The sequence below is a fragment of the Heteronotia binoei genome, chromosome 13 (genome assembly GCF_032191835.1).
Source record: "Heteronotia binoei isolate CCM8104 ecotype False Entrance Well chromosome 13, APGP_CSIRO_Hbin_v1, whole genome shotgun sequence".
Classification (NCBI taxonomy): domain Eukaryota; kingdom Metazoa; phylum Chordata; class Lepidosauria; order Squamata; family Gekkonidae; genus Heteronotia; species Heteronotia binoei.
The window spans coordinates 31,950,255-31,970,621 of NC_083235.1; the positions used below are offsets into that span (position 1 = coordinate 31,950,255).

At 46.0% G+C, this 20,367-nt stretch overlaps 2 protein-coding genes across 5 annotated transcripts in view; both read right to left on the minus strand.

The window, feature by feature from the left end:
• METTL1 (methyltransferase 1, tRNA methylguanosine) overlaps positions 1-20,367 on the minus strand; it is a 1,067,043-nt gene that overhangs the window by 565,440 nt on the left and 481,236 nt on the right. The gene's annotated exons all lie outside the window — the stretch shown is intronic.
• Positions 1-20,367, minus strand: part of AGAP2 (ArfGAP with GTPase domain, ankyrin repeat and PH domain 2) — a 175,657-nt gene that overhangs the window by 4,810 nt on the left and 150,480 nt on the right. For 2 of the 4 annotated variants that reach the window (XM_060252251.1, XM_060252249.1), the window contains exons 9-18: positions 19,001-19,087; positions 18,792-18,896; positions 17,129-17,288; positions 10,974-11,078; positions 10,693-10,839; positions 7,979-8,038; positions 5,126-5,277; positions 3,374-3,464; positions 1,992-2,214; positions 246-501 (exon numbers count right to left, since the gene is read on the minus strand). In XM_060252251.1, the coding sequence (XP_060108234.1) occupies positions 246-501; positions 1,992-2,214; positions 3,374-3,464; positions 5,126-5,277; positions 7,979-8,038; positions 10,693-10,839; positions 10,974-11,078; positions 17,129-17,288; positions 18,792-18,896; positions 19,001-19,087 (1,386 nt within the window). The remainder of the gene's footprint in view (positions 1-245; positions 502-1,991; positions 2,215-3,373; positions 3,465-5,125; positions 5,278-7,978; positions 8,039-10,692; positions 10,840-10,973; positions 11,079-17,128; positions 17,289-18,791; positions 18,897-19,000; positions 19,088-20,367) is intronic. The other 2 variants (XM_060252252.1, XM_060252250.1) reach the window with 1 other exon arrangement.

The window sequence follows — 20,367 nt, forward strand, 5'->3', positions numbered from 1 at the left end:
CCCAGGGACAAATCAAGAAACACTGTATTGTGCATCTGGGAGGCAGAGGCTACAAGAGTTTGCCCTAGGCCCATCATTCACCTCTGATTTGGATTTCCTGTTTTGCAGTTCATATGATATTTGGCATGCAAAAACCAGCCCTCACTCTTGTTTTTGTTCCATAGGATGACTCTTTTGGGATGGGGAACAGTTGGACGGGGATAGCTCCTGCCCCTTGGTGTGCTTATCTTCTGCCGAGCGCTTACCCAGACCAGGAGTTGAGTGATGACCACGTTCGCCAGGTCACACGCAATGTGTAAGGCCGAGCGCCGGTCCTTGTCCCCAGTAGGGGCGTTGATCTGTTCCTTGGAACTGTGAGCCAGCAACAGCAGCACAGAACTTAGGTCCTGCTCCAGCACAGCCTGGAAGAGCTGGCACCCCAGGGAGAGTTCAGAGGTGGGTAGCGGTGCCAGGAACAGACGCTGCTCATATTTGGCTCGGATCCATGACTCCCGCTCTTCCCTGAGCACAGAGAGAAAGAGAGAGACTGAGATTGTCCCATTGTGGAAGAACTGCTGAGTATCTCTCCATCTGGTAAATGAAGAGAGGAAGGGAGGGGCACCTTAAATAGACACCTTTAGAGTCTATTTTATTTATTAAAATATTTATATCCAACCTTTCCTCCCAGCTCTAGGTAGCCTACAAAAAACCCCTCAATTTAAAAACAGCAAAATAAAACACCAGATAATCCCAGTCCACCCAAAAGACACCTGAAGTCACAATCAATGTGGCGACCCCAACAAGGGCTGTCAAGGCAAATGAGAAGCAGAGGCTGAGGCTGCCATTGCCGTCCTCTGCATAGCTTTCCTTGGTGGTCTGGTCTCCCCATACAAGTATCGACCCTGCTTAGCTTCTGAGATCTGATGGAACTTAACTGCACCACGCCACCTTCCCTCCCACCTGCAGTCGATCACCTTGTTAAAAGCCGTGGTATATTTAAAAAGGCCTTGCAGCAGCATCTCTTGAACATTTGTAAAGCCAGCACCCCCTCCCCACCTCTTAAAGGAGTTGATTACAGAAGGTGAGATCTACAGCAGAGAAAGTGTGAGCTTTGATTGACACCAGGCGGGCTCCTCTTAGATGGGAAACAGACAGTAGGTGGCAGCCTGAGGACTGTATGGGGTGCATGGCGATATATGGGAGCAGACAGTCTTCCCCTATGCAATCCTAAACTGTGTTACACCCTCCTTAGCCCATTGACTTCAATGGCTTTAGAAGGGTCTCTATCGGCTCAGGACTGCACTATTTATTACGCACAATCCAAAGAATAAACCCCATGGACTAGACTTGCATTGGATTCTGTAGACATGTTTTTATTCACTGGGGGCACCCAAATAATCCAATAGGACTCCAAAATGAATCCAAAACAGAATTGAAGGATCGAGGTAGCAAAAATCAAACACTCACATCTAAAATGAACCCCCTCCCCAAAAAATTCCTACAAAAACCTTGGAACTCACAGTGTTATTAACTGCCTGTTATACATACAGCTCTCTAACGAAGCAAATAACACCCCCTGGGGTCATTATGGGACAGGAGAACAGAAGCCCCTCCCTCCTTCCATGCCATGGTCCCAATCCTAAACATGCCAATGAGGTGCTCTGGATCACTGCTCCAAGCAGCTGCTATCTGACCGTGGAAGTACAAGAGTTGGGTTGGGGGACCCCAGGCCTGACTCTTGGAAAAATGCCACTTCTAGCTCAGCCCTATGATTTCTACTGAACTAGGTGCTTCTTGCTCTTTCACATGATTAAAAAAAGCCAAATACATTATGTAAAAATTAGCAAATATAAACCAGAGTAACTAATTTGCTTAATTTATACAAGCTCCTGAACTCTTTCCTTGGTCCAGATTCTGTGTTACTTTGACCCTGGTATACATGCCCGATGACAGCAACCTCTAACCCTCAAGGCAGCAGATAAACTCTGGGCTTCAGGGCATTTCCCACTCACCGGGATGATTCGCAGGTGGGTTTCCGGCGTCCCTGCGTGCACTTCTCCCAAACGCTGTTGGCTGTTTCGTTGCCAATGGAGGTGAGCACCAAGGTGAGCTCCAGGGGCCAGTCATCCAAGTCAAGGGAGCGTACCCGTGACAGGTGGGTGCCCAGGTTCCGGTGGATGCCAGAGCACTCGATACAGATTAGCGCTCCCAGGTTCAGACTGGCCCAGGTTGGATCTGGGGAAAAGGCAATTGGCCAATCAGAAACTGGGGCAGGATCTCGCCTCTCATTCTTGACATAGAAAGGCCACTTTCATTTCTGCTGCCATCACCATTCCTGCCCGTTTCTCTTCCCCTGAAATTTCTGTGCTCTTTCTGTTCAGTGAACATTCCCCTACTAATGATCTGCTTTGTTCCCTTCCCTCACACTTGCTGCTGGGCCTCCTACCAATCTAGGCCTGAAAACAGAACAACACTCTGCGTTAAGCGGCTTCCGGAAAAATCTCGACAGCATATTCTTTATAAGTGGAACTTTTCATTTAAACTTTTCTTTAAGGAGGGGGGTGATTTTTTAAAAGAATTTTGGCCAGTGACTGGAAGAGCCTGCCACACTCAAGCACAGAGAACCAAGATGGGGATGCACAGGTGTCATCTTATTCTGGTACTCGTGAAGGCTGTCTTTTCCATTTATGATAACCAGGACACAGATCTTGTGAATGAACCCCTCTTCCATGTCCCTCTTGTGGTATAGCTCTGTGCTGGATTTTAATTATTCTAAATCTCTTTGGGAGCTAATCTTGGATGGAAAGTGGGCAATAAATGTAATCAATAAATACACCTTTTTTGCCCTTAACACTTCAGTGATATAGACAATCTAGAGAACCAAGATGCTGATGCTCAGGCACCATCTTATTCTGGTAATCATGAAGGCTGTCTTTTCCATTTATGATAACCAGGACACAGATATTGTGAACAATTCCCTCTCCATCATTTTAAGATTATACAATAAACTCAGCATGATAGGATTCTTGAGGCATCTTGGCCTTTGTTTTCATTCTAACTTTAAAAATGCAAACACAAAAAGTCATGAAAAGCCACTAAAAGTATAAACGGAAGTTGATTTTTTTAAAAAAAAAATCCACTTCCTTCTTTATCTGTAATGTCCATTCTAGTCAAATGCCCAGTTGATACGAATCTTCTGCAGGAGATCCAGCTGGCTTCCCCTTTTGTATTACAGGTAAGATTTGCCCAGCATTCAACCTGCAATGTGGTGTTTGTAGTCAAGGAAATATGATTCCCCTCTTCTCACTACATTGTTTACAGGGGAGAGGTGCCCTGTGCAATGTGATGTGTTCGGTTCACTGGCACCCAGTGTGTAGGCAATAGAAATGCTTACTCAAGGCCCCGCAGTCCACACACAAGGAATTGCCCTTGGCGTTCCGGATGGCCTGGATGGCCACTGCTTCACTCTGGCTGTCCATCCGAGCCTACAGGAATGATAAAAAAAAAGAGACAAGGCAGTCAGAAATGACTTTTCTGGGCTTGAAGCTAAGTATCTTGGAAGTCCACTGCCATCCTGCCCTCAAGTAAAATCTGCAGAGAGCTTGGATATCACAGAGTCAAGTGATTTCAGCAACCTCTTCCTTTGAATTGCTCTTACAAACCCAGCTCTTGGTATATATCCCAGTTTGCAATACTGTAGCAAATGGAGGGCCTGCCTTGCTCAGCCAGCCCAAGGAGAGGTAACAGAGCCTTTTCTGTAGTGGCCTCCACTTTATGGAATGCTTGGCCCTGGGAAGTCAGCCAAGAAACACCCTCACATCTGATGTTAATAACTCAAACCCTCCTTTCCTCTGTCTCTATCAATCACTTTTTAATCTTGTCCTGAGCTCCCTGAAGAAGGGATATACAACAGACAGATCATCTCCATTTTAACCTCACAACAACCCTGTGATGTAGCTTATGTTGAAAGTGTGTGGATCTACACCTGTGTCCTCTGCCACTATAACCACTACCTAACTTTGGTTGTCACTACATAATCAGCTCTTTTCCACCATCAGATTGATTTCCACCATCTGATGGATTGCTATTTTTAAAGTTTTGTGCAGTGATTTTAATCTCATATTACATTTTTTGTTTTCATTGTCATCTCTGTATATTTTTGCAACTTGTTTTCAGTACTGATTTTTAAAAAAATGCCCATGGGAAAATAAACAATAACTCCAAATAGCTCTTACTAAGGTAAGTCTGTGTTTGGGCTGGGCTGAACACTTTTAGAATAGGAGGGGGGCACTTGTATGACCAAATGTTCCTCTATATTAAAAAAAACCTAAAACTCTGTGGACAGAAAACTAGACAACAAGCCTAGCTTTATTATCCATGGTGTACTCATTTTCTAAATGTAGGGATTTATTTTTATTTTTGCATTGTCATGGGACCCAATTGTCCAGATGCAAATTTACTACTTTGGTAAGAACTAGTTTCTAAAAAGTCAACAATGTCTATTTGGCCTTTGCTCATATTTCCTCTTCTAGTTTTCCTCCCCCACCCCCATCAATGTTCAGATTTGTAAGTTCCTTAGGAAGAAACCTAATTTTTAAAATGTGCTCATGATGTAAATATCACATGCTCTGAACTTTAAATAACACTTTCTAGCACCAGCCATCCAGTTTGTGGGTTGCCAATACTCAGCAGTTTTAAACGGAACATGGAGGGTGATAACCCTTGCCAACACACTACAGCCTTAACCCTTAATAAGAAAACTACACAGTTTCCTTTTATTTTAAGGCAACGACAGATATAACATTTTCAGAGTATCAGGGACGCTCTGGAAATGTCCTTCTTTCAAAAGTATCTATGCCATCAGCAATGAGCTTTGGAGGCGGAAAAAACTTAAAACATGATTCTGAAATTGAAGCAGAAGCTAGTTATTTTTATATTACATCGGTCTTCACTAGGATATTGCATCTGTCTTCACACTGAGCTCCCGTCTCCTCCTTGCAACTGACTAACTCCTGTTGATCTATAGATCCTCCCAGACCTCTCCCTTGCAAGGCAGGCTCTGCAGATGTACCATCCCAAGATACATGGATACCCACCAAGAGGTCACCGTTAAAAATGAGCCTAGGAGAGAAAGGGGAACCAGTACCTTGTTCTTGCTGCTCTCACAGCACTGCAGGCTAGCCAAAATCTGGCTCTCAATGGCCTGGACCCAGGAGTCTCTTTCTTCGAAGCTGCTGGCCTCAAAGTGCCATGTCTGTCCTGTACTGGAAACGATGATGAACTCAAAGTTCTCCTCCTCTGTGGATGCAAAACAGCAGGCTGAGGGACGGCTGCAGCTGAGATGGGAGTCATTCTGCACATGCCGACGTTGACCAATGTTGGCCACTTTATTCCCTATGCTTGTGGGGGGGTACCCTACAAGCAGGGGGTAGGGAATGCCCATCTAGCCAACAGTGTTTCCACAGAGGTGGCAGGGAAGGGGGGTGCAGTTCCTCTGAGGATGCTGTAGCCCTATAAACAGAGCCCAAGACGAGCTTATAGGTTCCCCAGGGCAGGAATCACACTATCACTCATCTGCATCTAGCAATCCCTCAGCTACAGTTACTGTTCCTTTCCTTTTACTCTGCAGAGGGCTTTACTGTCTTGTGTGTGAGTTGTGTTTGCCCTGACTACAGCTCTTGTTGAGGTTACGGATGAGTCACAAAGACCGGGGGAGGATTAGTGGACAAAGCCACCCAAGTGGTCCAGGGCAAAGTTATGACCACTTCTTTTTCTGCAGGACCATCTTTGCCTTATTTTGGCACTTGAAAACTGGCCAAGATGGCATCTCTGCCAAGGGGTCCAATCCAAGACCTCCACCACCACGGCATACAGTGCAGTCCTAGACCTGCCATCTTCTAAGCTTACTGACCTCAGTGGGCTTAGAAGTTTGTAAGGACTGCACTGCTAGCTTCTATCCTTTCTCTGCCAAACGATTTAGCAGAAGGAACGGGGAGGGGAGCAGCTTCTGCTGGCAAGGTCAGACACAGACAGGTCTGAGCAGGTGAATAGAAACCATTGGAGCTTCCTTTCCAGGGGGAAGTGGGGGGCTTTGGGGTTGGGGAAGCTTTTTGCCACAGTCCATCCAGCATGAACTGCTTTGGGTATACTGGAGGCAGGCAATAATTTTCCCAGCAGACAGTATGATAGAGGCATCATTTCTCACTCGTCGCTCCCCCTGTCCACTATCATCTTTAGAGAAACAGTTTTGCAGGTTTATGTAGTGTTTCAAAAACTTTCAAACTTGTTTGACCCAGGCCTGCAGTGGAGCACGATGGGACGCTACCTTATTTTAAAGAAAGACAGGCCATCTGTGTGCCACAATGGGACCTTTGAGGTGGCTTACAGTAACATTGAAGTATACATAAGCATCAAGGGAGAGACCTGTGTGGAATCATGCCCCAGTGGAAATCCCACTTCCCCCTTTAGTCCCCCCTCCCCCTGCCAGCTGCCTCCTCCCTTCTTCCTGTCCAATGCTGCTGCCTCCTCCCCCCTGTCTTAGCTGCCCCATAATAAATCTTGAGGCAGACAGCTAGGTGTGTTTGGAAACCAAAATGGCACCCAAACACCATTTGTCTTTTCTTCTCATTGTCTGGTCACACGTACATGTCATTGATAAGTTTGTTTGAGGCCTTTTATTCCCCATTTTTCTCTCTGTGTGTATGTTTGTTTTATTACAAAGTTAGATTGGGTTTCCCCATGGAATTGCAGAGGCCTCATTTATAGTTGTGGCTGGGACACCATTGTGTGGATTTCACTATTTGCAGAGGTTGGCACTTTGCAGATAATTATTATGAGAATAAGCACCAGCAATGAAATAATGCCTCTATTATACTGCCATCAGCTCTCTCACTTGCTGTTCTACTATCTTTTAGAACTTTTACTTGGGGTGGGGTGAGTCATAACCTCACGTTCTTCCTGCAACTGAACTTTGTACTTTCAAGCAGTTTCTCAGGTTCAACTTTCCCTCTTTTTAATGCTGCAGTATGGCCTGGGGTTGTCACTTTTTCAATGGACAGAAGTCCTGGGGCTTTTAGCAGTTGCATGAGAAACAAAAAGTCACAGGTAAAGCTTCTTCCTGCACGATAATGCAATGATGGCAGAAGCTTCACCAGTTGGGTTTCTGCCACACATACATTCCATGTAGTCCTGCGTAAACTTCAAATACACCCCAGAACACAGCAAGCATTTCCCAATGCCTGATCGCTGGAAGATGGTTTATGGTAGTCCAGCTTTCTGTAGTTACTGACCTTCTCACTAAATACCTCCAGAGTTCACTGGGATGCAATCTGAAAGCTGCTGTCATCATGGAATTCTGGGATGACTGCCCCTTTGCATACCCCATTGTTATGTTCCCCAAGTATCTCTAGGGCTGCCAAGTCCCCAGTGCGGCAGGACATTCCCCCTGCTCCCCACACTGGCTGTGGGATTGTATTACTTCCAGCAAAAAACCTGGAGGTGACATTAGGTAGCTCTAGAAATCACGTGGAACTCTATGGTAAAACCAACATTTCCAGGGATTCCTAAAGCTATTACAGGAAACTATAGTTTCTGGAGGCTTCAAGAGCTACCTATGTCACTTCCATTGCCCCCCCCCGCCCCGGAAAACACCTGGAAGTGATGCCATGTTCTAGAACTGCCAGAAAAGTTTCCAGTGGTTCCCTAGAGTGACATCACGGCATACATGACACCAGCACGCCTGTATGCCCCCCCCCCCCCAATCTTCCAGCAGTTGCCAGATACAGCTTGGCAGCCCTACCCATTGTTTACCCACCCCATGATGGCTGCAGGACTGTTCTGCACTGGCCAGGATACAGTGGACATTCTGTTGCTCACTGGGGGAGGGGAAGCATTTTGGGGACAGACATTGATGAAGGCCACACATCACAACGTAAGCACAACTGCATGCAACAGGCGCCACAGCACAAAGGAGCTCGCGCCTGCCCCCGCCAGACATTACCTGTTTTATAAATATTTCTTAAACTACCAAAGGTTTTTAATTTCCACATTTTACGCTTGGCTGCAGAGGGTCCGGAGGGGAAGCAGGAAGCGAAAGGCAGAGAAAGAGAAGGAGGGAAAGAAGAAGGGGAGAGAATTCAGAGGAGGAAGAAAAAAATAATAAAAAAGCAGAGGCTATCAGAACCCACAGACCCAGGGAACGGGGGTGACAGTGGTGGTGGATGAGTAAAGCACTGCGAAGGACAGTGAGGAAGAAAGCTGTGAGTGCCGTGGTGACCCTTTACTGGGTGGAGGAATTGCAAGGGAGCATTCTGGGCAGCTGTATTCAAAACAGAGACGAACAGCTTTTTGGCTGGATACAACAGCTGCTTAGAGAAGACATGACAGGCAGGAAGGAGTGGGGGCGGGCAACTCATTTGGACTGCACATAGTCCTGTCTGGATTTAGAAAGGGACAGATGTGGCCTTCCATAGGAAACACGCCCCTCTCCCGGCCAATCAGTACACCTTCCTCATTTTACCTACAGTCAAGGCTCTTTTTCTAGTGGGAGCTCCTCTGCATATTAGGCCACACCTCCCTGATGTAGCCAATCCTCCAAAAGCTTACAGGGCTCTTAGTACAGGGCTTTCTGTAAGCTCCGGGAGGATTGGTTACATCAGGGGGCATGGCCTAATATGAAGAGGAGCTCCTGCTAGAAAAAGAGCCCTGTAGGCTACAGTGATCATGGCATCTCTCACTGCATACACCCACCCCCAATGATAACTAGCATTTGTAAGGCACTTTCAAGGATTCAAATAACTTTGCATACATTAGTCCTTCGAAAAACCATGTAAGGGAGGCAAGTATGTTATTGCAATTCTGGGGGCTTACAGACAGGTAAGACAAAGATTGCTTGTCTTGTTCCAATCACATCTCTTTTTCTATCTGCAGGCCATACACAAAGGGAGAGGGGATTTAACCCTCCCACCTGCTGTCACTATTCAAAACCAGTCCCCACCATTCTATTGTTAACATTTTATACAAGAAAAGATGTGCCCCTTACTCACCCCCTCCCCAATACTAATAACAAAACAGGGAGCCCAGTTTCAAATAGCAAAATTGAGCTGAGATTGAAGGGGTTAAACCTCCTCTTGCTCCCCTGCATGGTCCTGAGGCTAACTGAGGCTGAAATTAGCAATTTTTGTGATCTTTGCCTCATCTGTTTGACCCTAGAGTGGCTTGCCTAAGGCTATCCAGCTAAATCCATGGCAGAGGTAAGATTCAAACCAGGGGACTTTCTGGCTTGATGTTCAGCCATTTGATTTAGTTTTGCCAGCGACCTGGAGGGGGGGAAATGTCCTCTCCTTTAATAGCGGGTTAATGTGTGGAAATAGATGGGAGAAGCTTTTCATGGCATGGAGCTAAATAACATCATCTGGTAAATAACATATCCTGAAGCTTCTATTAAAAGGTTAGGACACTTTTTCTCCAAGCCTGTTTGCAGCCTCTAACTACACTACACCAGCACTCAAGCTATTTCCTTTGGTCTCGCTTTGCATGCCTGAGGCCAGACAAGCTGAAAAGAGAGCTTCCTGTAAGATCAACAACGTCTCCTAAGTCTAGTTCCTTGTTTTTTAGGGGGAGCTGTCTTTTGAGCAGTAGGATTTTGGACATGGTTATTGCAAATATTTAACAGTGACAGGCATTCCTGTGAGTCAGTTCAGTAGCTGTTGAATGCCAGCCCTGCCACTAGGCATACTAGGTGATTGCCTAGGATGCCAGCCTTCTGGGGGTGCCAAATTGGGTGCCCCCGTGTGACTCAGTGACATTATCTGCAGGGGAGGGAGTGCCAGAAGTTAGGCTGGCCCAGGGTGCCAGACAGTCTAAGGCTGGCCCTGGGCAAGAGAGACAGATCGGATCAAGAAGGCAGAATCCACTGAGGAGTTTCCTAGGGCAAGTCCTCTTGAAAATAATGACAGCTACAACAAGGCTGCTGTTATGTTTCCAGTTCATGTCAATGGGGTTTCAGTGTTCCCATGTTGAATAGTGTGCATGTCTGTATGGGCAATATATGGATTTTTCAACTCAGACACCACCACTATAGCTTTGAAAATACTTCAGAACAGCCCACCCCCGGTTTTAGTTAAATAGTATTGCTTCACATACCCCATGGAGGTAACATATATTGTGATACAGGCATCTGCACAAATGCTCCATTGCACCAAGGCCCTGGCTCACACCATCTCCCGCCCCACTCCACAAAGTGCCCAATTCAGACTAGATGAAATCTGTATGGGGGAAAGGAGTCAGGAGCAGAACCTCTGCCCCCGGAAGATGTTCACCACAGGAACAACAAATGTAAACTGGGGTTTTGTCCTGATGTGATTGTTTTCTTCAAACGATGTAGTGGAATCACCTCTCCCCTGTTCTCACAAACAGGTGTGGCCTCAAAATTTCACTTTGTCAGGTGCAAACTGCCACTGGTTCCCATTTGGAACCACAGCCTCCCTTTCACACGAAAAGATGGAGATTTCTAAACACACATGTAATTTGGGCTCACTGAAAGATCACTGTAGAGGGATGGCCTTCTGGGCCTCTCCCGTTTTCTGCAGTAATCTTGGAGGGACAAGCAGTAGCATTATATGCCCCAGGAACCTAGTATTCAGTCTCCTTTATAGGCTAAAAAAGAGGGCTACCTCAGCTTTAAGGGGCAGTATGTCAACAACCCAGTCTTACCTTCTGCCTGCCCCACTGAGCCTTCAGTTTTGGAAGGCGTTGCAAGCTTCTTTCGTCTGTGTTTCTTTCTGTCCACCATAGGGGATGGAGGTGGGTCTTTGCCACTGCTGCCAGGACTGGAAAGCCCTTCTGCAGCCAGGACTGCCTCTGTAGACACATACGGGAGGAAACGGATCACACGGTGGACAACAAACATTTTCTTCTTGTGTCTCAAGGTCCTAACCCATTCTGGCATCCTTTCTTCTCCCTGAAAGCATCTGGTGGACCCTTTTGGAACTTACCAGCCTTGGAGGAGGAGACAGAGCGCTGCAGACTCCGGTCTGGTTTGCCTAAGAGCTTGACTGCTTGGTCTGTTGGAGGATTCAGCAGACCTGGACTGGGGCTACCTGTGGAGAGACGCACATGCCTCCATGAAGGTTGCCATTGTCAGATCAATGTTTTGTCCAGTTTTGCTCTGGCTACACTGATTGACAAGCTCTCTCACACACAGAAGACCCTGAAGTGTGGGACTTTCTAGAAACGGCAGTGGGAACAACCACAAAATGGCTCCCATGGGAGGAAGGCCCAGTCACAGAGTGCCTGCTATTTGAGAAGGGACTGTCACAAAATGGCTGCCATTGAGGGTAGGACTTGCTTTCTGCTTTGGTGTTTGGCTTTAAATTCCTCCCCCCCCCAACCCCCCCCCCCAAAAAAAAAACAAAACAAAAAGGGGAGCATTTTCTCTATGGATATACATAGAGAGAGAGAGAGAGAGGTCACCAAGTCTGGAGATTTCAGAAAGTTTGTGTCTATGACATGCCTAGTTGGGTTGAGCTCAGCACTTTGCTACTCAGTCAGTTGGCAGGGAATGACATGAATCACCTTATTATTCTCTCTGTTACCTTCAAGATCCTTTGAATTTTATACCCATGATTCAAGACACAAATGAGGTTCCAGGAACACATATCAACGGTTGCTATGCTGGATCTTGTTGCTCTAAGATCACAGGCAGGGAAAGGACTTTCACAGAACCTAGCACTCAAGATGGAGATGAGAGGGATTGAATGTGAGGCCCTCAGCAGCTGAAACATGCACTCAGGTGAGGCGGGGCATTCCTACTAATTTCTCACACCTAGAGTTTTGGTGAGAAAGCTGGAAGTCACCCTCTTTATTCTTCCCCAAGCGGACACCAGAGCACCTCCACGGACAAGAGAAATTCTAGGAAATACGAGGACTCCTCTAGAGGTCACTGTTGAATCATGTTACACAAAAGGTGTCCAAAAACGCGCTTTCGAGGTTTGTGAATCCAAGGTTTGCTTGCTTTAGTGAATGCACCAATTCTGCTTGGCACCGCAGGGAATTTCTGTACAAGATTTGATTTTGTTTAACAAGGTAAGCAAAATTGCCCAAAGCCAACATGCATCCGATTAATTCAGTTTCTTTTTCTATAGCACCAGCTTGCTTGTGTGGAAGGGCAAAGGGTTCCAGTAGAACCTGCAGGGACAGGAACTCTCTCAAATTGTTGTGCATTTAATTAGCTGCAATTATGAGAGCCTCTATGAACAAACTGCCCAAATTCCCTGCCTGTAAATTTACAGCCTGCGTGGTGTAATGGTTGGCATGCTGGACTCAGACTTGGGGAGAACTAGGTGCATATCCCTACCTGCTGGTAAAAAACATTACTGGGTGATGTTGGGCCAGTCATCCTCTTAGCCTGTCCTCCCTCATGGTTGTTTTATGAGGCTAAAATGGAGGAGGGGCAACCGAATATGCCTCCATGAGCTCCTTGGAGGAGAAGCGAGATAAAAATTTTCCTGATACATGTTTCTTATGAATAAGAATAATCAGTCCTAAGGGAAATCAACCCTGACTGTTCCCTGGAAGGTCAGATGCTGAAGCTGAAGTTCAAATACTCTGGCCACCAAATGAGAAGGGAGCACTCACTGGAGAAGATCCTGATGTTGGGAAAGACAGTAGGCAAAAGAAGAAGGGGACCGCAAAAGATGAGATGCCTGGACAGCGTTACTAATGTAACAAACATGAATTTGAGCAAACTTTGGAGGATGGTGGAAGACAGGAAGGCCTGGCGTGACTTTGTCCATGGGGTCGCAAAGAGTCAGACTCGACTGTGCAACTGAACAATGACAAAAAGAGATGGAATGGTATTCCATTGTGATTGAACTGTACCATCAGGAGAGAATGCCTGTGTATCACTGGCAAATATCCCATGCATTTAAGGCCATTTGAACCTTCTGACATCACGTTTGGGTTTTTCTCCCATCTCACATTTGAAGCACTGATCTGTTGCTATATGCATTTCGTATGCTTAATTGTATGTACCCTGAGTTCTTTGGTAATTACATACTTTTTGATTATGAGTGATTATTTCATGTTCCTGTATCTTACTGTCGGTGAACCTTGAGATTTCTACTTTTTTGTTCCTCATCTTTACCCCTGGGGGTTGTGGTGGTGATAGGGGAGTGGGCGGACCCTGTTTGCCTTTTGTGCCTACATTAGTGACAAGCTAGGATTGCTTCTGAGAATGTTTTAGGAAAACAACAAGCGAAACTTGCGTGTAGACTGCCATGTGTGATGATAACACACACATATACTGCATGTGTAATACTGTGTAACATGTGGTATATATTTATTATATACAATTTGACCAAAAATGACTTTCTAGCATGTGTGCCTGCAGCAGAACAGTTGCATGCAACACTGTCAAGCACAGCATTTTACACTTCGGTTGCAATTTTTTCCCCTACATGGAAACGCTTTCCATATAGGAAATATGTCAAGTTTGTTGATTTTTTCATAATTCTGTTACGCTCAGCATGGCTCTGCACTAATTAAGGTTAAATGAAAAGCGAGACCACAGCTGCATCGTAGTGTGAGGAGTGAAGGTGGGAACGCTCTCCTTCCCTCTGCAAAGTGACTATAATTTCACAGAGAATTATAAATGAAGGGAACACAACCTATCAGACTGTGAACTAACAAACAGTGATTACACACACGTCCTACACACATATAAACACTGTGCAGCATTCCCTGGAGATCATAAGGAACACTGTAGACCGTTCCTCAGTGAGGCTGATGCTACCCCATCCACCCACTCTCCTGCAGTGCAGGAGGTCCCAAAAGTTGCCATGACATCTTCTGTATTCTGCTAGTCACTAGACAGATCCTGTGGCAGACAGATGGGTCATTCACGGGTGGGAAAACTTCCATGTCTAGGAAGCGGGTTTTCATTTGTTCTCCTAGTTCAGGAGTGGCAGCTTTCAAACTTCTGATGTTTATTCTATGTGGCTCTTATGTTAAGCAGGTTTGGCCATCCCTTTCCTAGTTCCTGTCTTATTATACTTTTAATCTTTGCTACCTGGTATCCATTTCCATAATGAATTGCTAATAACTGTGGCAGTTTTACTGTTCTAAATCATGTCATAAATTTTATAAATGGAAGAATGCAACACAGAAATGTACCATAACACATAAATAAAAGTTTTCTCCTGGTGTTTTGTATAGGAAAAGCATCACAGTGATAATATGAGAATGGTGGCTTACACATTTCCACTTAGCAACTGCATAAAAAGTAATGGTGGCTGTGTTTGTTCTCCCTTAAGTAGTTCCATAAGTGTCATTCTGGAGTAAAAGCACAGGGAAGAACGCAAGCCTCTCTTTAGAGAAGGCTATGGACCTTCCTTCTGCGCTGTATTTGGTCTCCATTGATAATAGACGTGTATAAATGACCCATCTAAATGCTGAGTGCTCAAATGGGGAGGGAAAGTGAACATGAGAGGACTGGTCCTGCCCCCACTTCTGCTAAGTCATCAGCATAGTACAAATGTGCCAAGTAAGTGTCCACATACACGTTCCCTCCCCGTGATCAACAACAGGACCAGCAGTGTTGCCGATCACGGGGAAGGAGCGCATGGACAGACAATTCCTCTGCACATTTGCTCTATCCAGATGACTTGGCAATCATGTGGAGGTGGGGAAAGCCTGCCTGCCCTTCCTCCCTGCATCGACAGTCAGAGTGAGGACAGGTCATCTGCACAGGGCTTATGTAAAAAGCGCTGAGTTTGTTTTTTTAATGGGGAAAATGAGATGGATCCATTTTAATTGAAAAATAATGCATGGCTACTTCTACATGGTAGAGATTGTTTCTTTCGTCATTACTGCAAATGCAGAGGTATGCACATATAAGACAGAAATTCCAAATGGGAGTTTTCTATGAATTTTGTTCTGTTTCCCCCTTACCCTTACTCCAGTCCCTTTCCTGGCATTTTCCCCCTGCTACACCACCAGAGGGCTTTAAAATAATTGGTAACTGCTGTAGCACTTTACTATTATAGCATTAAACTAATCACCATTTTTTTAAAGCCCCACCACCACCACCACCACAAAACTCTCTGGTGGTGCAGTAGGGAAAACTGTTGCTGCAAAGGACTGATGAGGTGTGTTGCCTAACATTCAAAGGGGTTCTTGCTACAAAACCTGCTGCCATCTAAGCATACTATCATGCCATTTAAATGAGAAGGTGCACGATTCAAAAGTTCCTTTTGAATCGTGCACCTTCTTATTTAAATGGCATGATAGTATGCTTGGATGGCAGCAGGCTTTTTTTGTATCATGAACTCCTTTGCATGTTAGGTCACACCCCCAATGTAGGCAATCCTCCAAGAGCTTCCAGGGCTCTTAGTACAGAGCCTACTGTAAGCTCTTGTGGGACTGGCTACATCAGAGATGTGTGGTCTATGTGTGGCCTAATATGCAAAGGAGTTCCTGCTACAAAAAAAGCCCTGGATGTCAGTCTTGATTGCAATAAAGCAAATTTAGGGAAAAACTTACCTGAGAATGAGAAAAGGATGTCTGGAGCACCTTTAGAACATGACATCCTGTGCTCCCTGCAAGTGCTCTGCTTTGTAAGCCAAAGCAGAGAAAAACTTCCATGTGAAAGCAGTTCACATCAGCTGTCAGAAGCCTGAGGTCTACAGTTTTTAGCAGAAGATGGCACAGGTACAGTACACAAACTGTGTCCACACACAGCCAATGAGGCTACCCAGGAGGACTGACTCCAAGGCTGCATTCTAGTTATTCAAAACCTGCGTGTTGGGAAGGCATGCTACTTCAGCTTGGTGAGCTCAGTTCATACTGTGAACTGGTTGAGAATCTACTGACAGCAGGGGAGTGCCCTGGGAATGAAAACAGCCCTGGAGCATGTTGAGCTGAGTGACCCTTGCTGTGTTCAGGGCTTTTTTTGAGCAGGAACGCAGTTCTGGCAGGCTTGGGGTCACGGGGTGTGGCCTAATATGCAAATGAGTTCCTGCTGGGCGGTTTCTACAAAAAAGGCCCTGGCTGTGCTACCAGCCAGCACTGCAGGGCCACTCAGCTTAGCAGAGCTGACAATGGACATGCACTCATCCAATAGGCATCACACACACAAACATACATGAAGCTGTCTTATACTCAGACCCCTGGTCCATCAAGGTCATACTGTCTACTCAGACAGGCAGTGGCTCCCCAGGGTCTCAGACAGATGTCTTTTGCATCACCTACAACCTAATCTCTTTTAACTGGAGATGCTGAGGACTGAACCTGGGACCTTCTGCATGCTAAGTAGATGCTCTTCCACTGAGCCACAGCCCCCCAAATTGGAAGCAGTGCAAAAGAAGACAGCTGGTGAGTGGCCATGGCTGGTGAGGGGTCTAGGCCCAAATGGTCCATGAGACTTGGGCAGAGTTCCTGGGGCTTGACTCTGATGTTCCGAATCCTGGCCCTGTCTAGGGCAGCAGCACACTGGAAGAGTTCCCTGTCAGTTAAGTGGCCAATCTGCCTAGAATGACAGCAGCTAAAGCTGTACCAGCTAAGAACTGGAAAATCAAAATAACAACATCTATGTATATTGGGTTAGAAAGAAGAGAGCATGGGGCATATTAGAACCAAACTGGATTACATTATGTGTTGGATTCAGAATAAATGTGTAATTTCCCATGGCTTTTTTTGTAGCAGGAACTCCTTTGCATATTAGGCCACACACACCCTGATGTAGCCAATGCTCCAAGAGCTTACAGGGCTTTTAGTACAGGGCCTACTGTAAGCTCCAGGAGGATTGGCTACATTAGGGGTGTGTGGCCTAATATGCAAAGGAGTTCCTGCTACAAAAGAAGCCTTGCTTCTCATTCCTCTGGGTCCCTTGTCCTCCAGGAGCAGCATTTCATGGAGTGTAGGAGGTAACTACAAACCATGCAGTTGAGTTTCCAGCATTTTGTCATTAAATGTATTAGTTTGGATCCTGCCCAATGACTAGTTAGCAAAAACATTTTATGCACTTTTTTTTACATGCCACCTAGCAAAAAACCTTATGATTTATGCAATATGACTAAGGAGAAATGGAGGGGGGCTGTTACAGAGGTGGCTTATGCTGCTGGGCCAGCTGCTGCAACCACAAGTTACGTACTGCTGTCCCCCACTCCGACACTGCTCACATCCTTCACCAAGCCATTGATGCTTGAGGAGGCGCCACAGGCTGAGATGGCTCGCGGTGGGCGCTTGCCTGGCACCTTGACGGTGGTACGGAGCAGGTCCATTTCTTTGCCATGGGTGCTATGGATATAATCCTGGAGGAGCAAACAGAACAGGTAAGGAGAATGGACACCACAAACATGAGATCATGGCTTTTTGACCCTGCCTTTTAAAATCAATACCACTTCTGCTTCCATCTTCTCAAGCACGAAGTCCCCCAAACACTTTTTTGCATTCTTTTACATGCCAGATGGCACAAAACCTTACAATTTGTGCAATACAACTAAGGATAAATGGGGTGGGGAAGAACAAAGTGGAATAAAGAAGTTGCAGACCACTGAAGTTGCAGAACAGACTGTCGAGAATCCAGAGGAGCTAGTATTTGCCCTACTGGAGGAAACTTGACACATACCTCATTAGCGCACACATGAGTAAAGAGTAGCTCCCTGGGGCCACTTCAGGTCAAGAAAATGGCACCAAGGGAAAAGAAGGTACAGCATCCCTTCCATTCACTCACAGTCCCTATCACTCTCCACACAGGTGTGGGGTTACATGTAGGTCAGGCAATCAGAGTTCGCCACTCAACTTGCCTCTTTTAAAATATATAGAGAGCCATAACCATTTCACCTACTAGGTTATCTCTCTCACTCACAGAGACACCACCAGACGGGAGCCCAGTCTCCTTTCATAATCACCCCTCACTTGGGCACTGCACAGAGCTACTGGGGCTGAGGTCTCAAACACGGCTTCGTTCATAAACTGCCACTATTTATTCATCTGAGGGAAAGTCAAGTGCCTCCTCTCAGAGCTTATGACTGTTTGAATTGGAAAATGGCCCTCAACACACTTCAAACAGGAGGGGCTCCCCCGGAATTTCTGGTGATTGGTCTGTATAGTCCCAACTCCCAAGTGTGGGACTGCACAGAAGACTGAAGATGAACCTTCTTTTCCCACAATGACTGCTCAAAAAACTCCTCAACTGTCTTCAACTGCCAGCCTCCCCCAGTGTTCTGTTGGATCTCATTGGCTGCCTCAGGGAAAGGCAGAACTGGACCTGAACATCACAAAAACCTTAAGTCCCTTCTCCCTGCAGCCCTCACCTGAACTGGGCATTAAGGGGCCTAAAAACTAAGTTTCAAATACCACTGTTGTTTTCTCTGTGCTCAAATGTTGTATTACGTTACATTTCAACTGCATTCTGCGTTACATCAACTGTGTGCAATATTGATAAAACTTTTTTTCCTTGAGATTAGTGTTCGCAACCATCAAAAAAGCCTCATCTTTTGATTTGGGCTTATAAAAATACAAGAAAGGGCCTGCATAATTTAGAATACTTCTAGCAAGTAAGTATAACCCTAACCCCGCCCCCATTTCCAGGAGTTGAGGGAGAGGCTTCTATTTTATTTTTAAAAGACTGATAGAGGCTGTTAGGCCACAGTTCTACTAATGGTCTGCTGCTGGCAGCAGAGAGTAAAGTCTATTAGTGAGATGTAATGAGAGGGATGAGCAGGGAAGGGTGAATGCCTCATCGTGGTCTAGCTGCTTGTGATTTGTACTACCTTCCATCGCTCCCAGGGCTCAGGCCTTGGTGCACTTACATTAATGCTGGGGTGGTAGAAGAGAAGTCCATTGCTGGACAGGGTCACGTATTTCTTCTTCCATTCCTTGTTCAGAGAATTGCCACTTCGTTTCAGCAGGAAACTCTGTGGGGAAAGGCAACAGGTGTAAATGAGGATGCCAGGGCTTTGTTTCTTTTTGCCTCCTTCAAAGGCAAAGCTGACAAATGGCTCTGAGTTTAAGAGGTCACCTGTTTGATGGGTATGGCTCGGCCACTTCCCGTGTTTTCGCCTCTGCTGTCCAGGCTCCGCTTCTCTGTGTCACTTCCCCTGCGATTCTACAAAGAGTCACACAAGACAGATAAGCAGAAATGGGGCAAGGCCTTAGAACCCAGAGGTTTCTTCAGGAAATTATTTCCACCTCAACTTATGTGCTGAGGAATCCCTGTGCGCCACAGAGAATTCTGGGAGAAATTTTAGAGCATGATCTGAAACCCAGGCCTGTTGCGGCTTTTGTAAGAGCCTCACGTGAACTGTAACTGCTTTAACAGTGATCTTCAATCCTTCCCAACCCTAATACCCGCTTTTAAATGCCAGGCGGCAGCATGGGTCCCAATGGGTTGCTAGCATGTGACAAACAGTAACATGACATTACAGTCACATGATCAAGGTTTTTTTTTCTAGCAGGAACTCCTTTGCATATTAGGCCACACACACCCTGATGTAGTCAATCCTCTTGGAGCTTACAGTAGACCCTGAACTAAGACCCCTGGAAGCTCTTGGAGGATTGGCTATATCAGGGGGGGGGGTTTGGCCTAATATGCAAAGGAGTTCCGGCTACAAAAATAGCCCTGCACATGACAGGAAGAGAAGGCCTGCCTTTAGGGAAAAGAAATCCTTCCTGCCACTGAGGGATCTCACCTCACCATGTTGCTGCTTGTGCATGCAAAGAGGGGCAGAAAATGATGCAGCCTCACTCTCTAGGCATGTGCACTAGTACACAAATCAGCAAAATAAATGAAAGTTTGTATGTAGGCCCTGAGGCTCAGCAGATGGGGATCTGTGACATTCCTGAGAGCCCATGGATTGAAACCCACTGTCCTGCAGCTCCATACTGCAGGAAAAAATCAGTGACAACATGGACACTCCTGCTTAGAAAAGTTTGCCCACTGTTCCTAATGTTCTCATTGTGGAACCCCTGTTAAGTGCTAATCTACAGAATCCCTCCACTCCACGGAACACAGCGTGAAAATCACTGCCTTGATTCAAGATGGCTGTTTAAGTATTAGATGCTACATTTTGGTTCTAGAATTATGGAATCATAGAGTTGGAAGAGACCTCCAGGGTCATCTAGTCCAACCCCATGCACAATGCTGGAAACTCACAAATACCTCCCCCTAAATTCACAGGATCTTCATTGCTGTCAGATGGCCATCTAGCCTCTGTTTAAAGACCTCCAAGGAAGGAGAGCCCACCCCCTCCTGAGGAAGCCTGTTCCACTGAGGAACCACTCTAATGGTCAGGATGTTCTTCCTAATGTTGAGCTGGAAACTCTTTTGATTTAATTCCAACCCATTTGTTCTGGTCCTACCTTCTGGGGCCACAGAAAACAATTCCA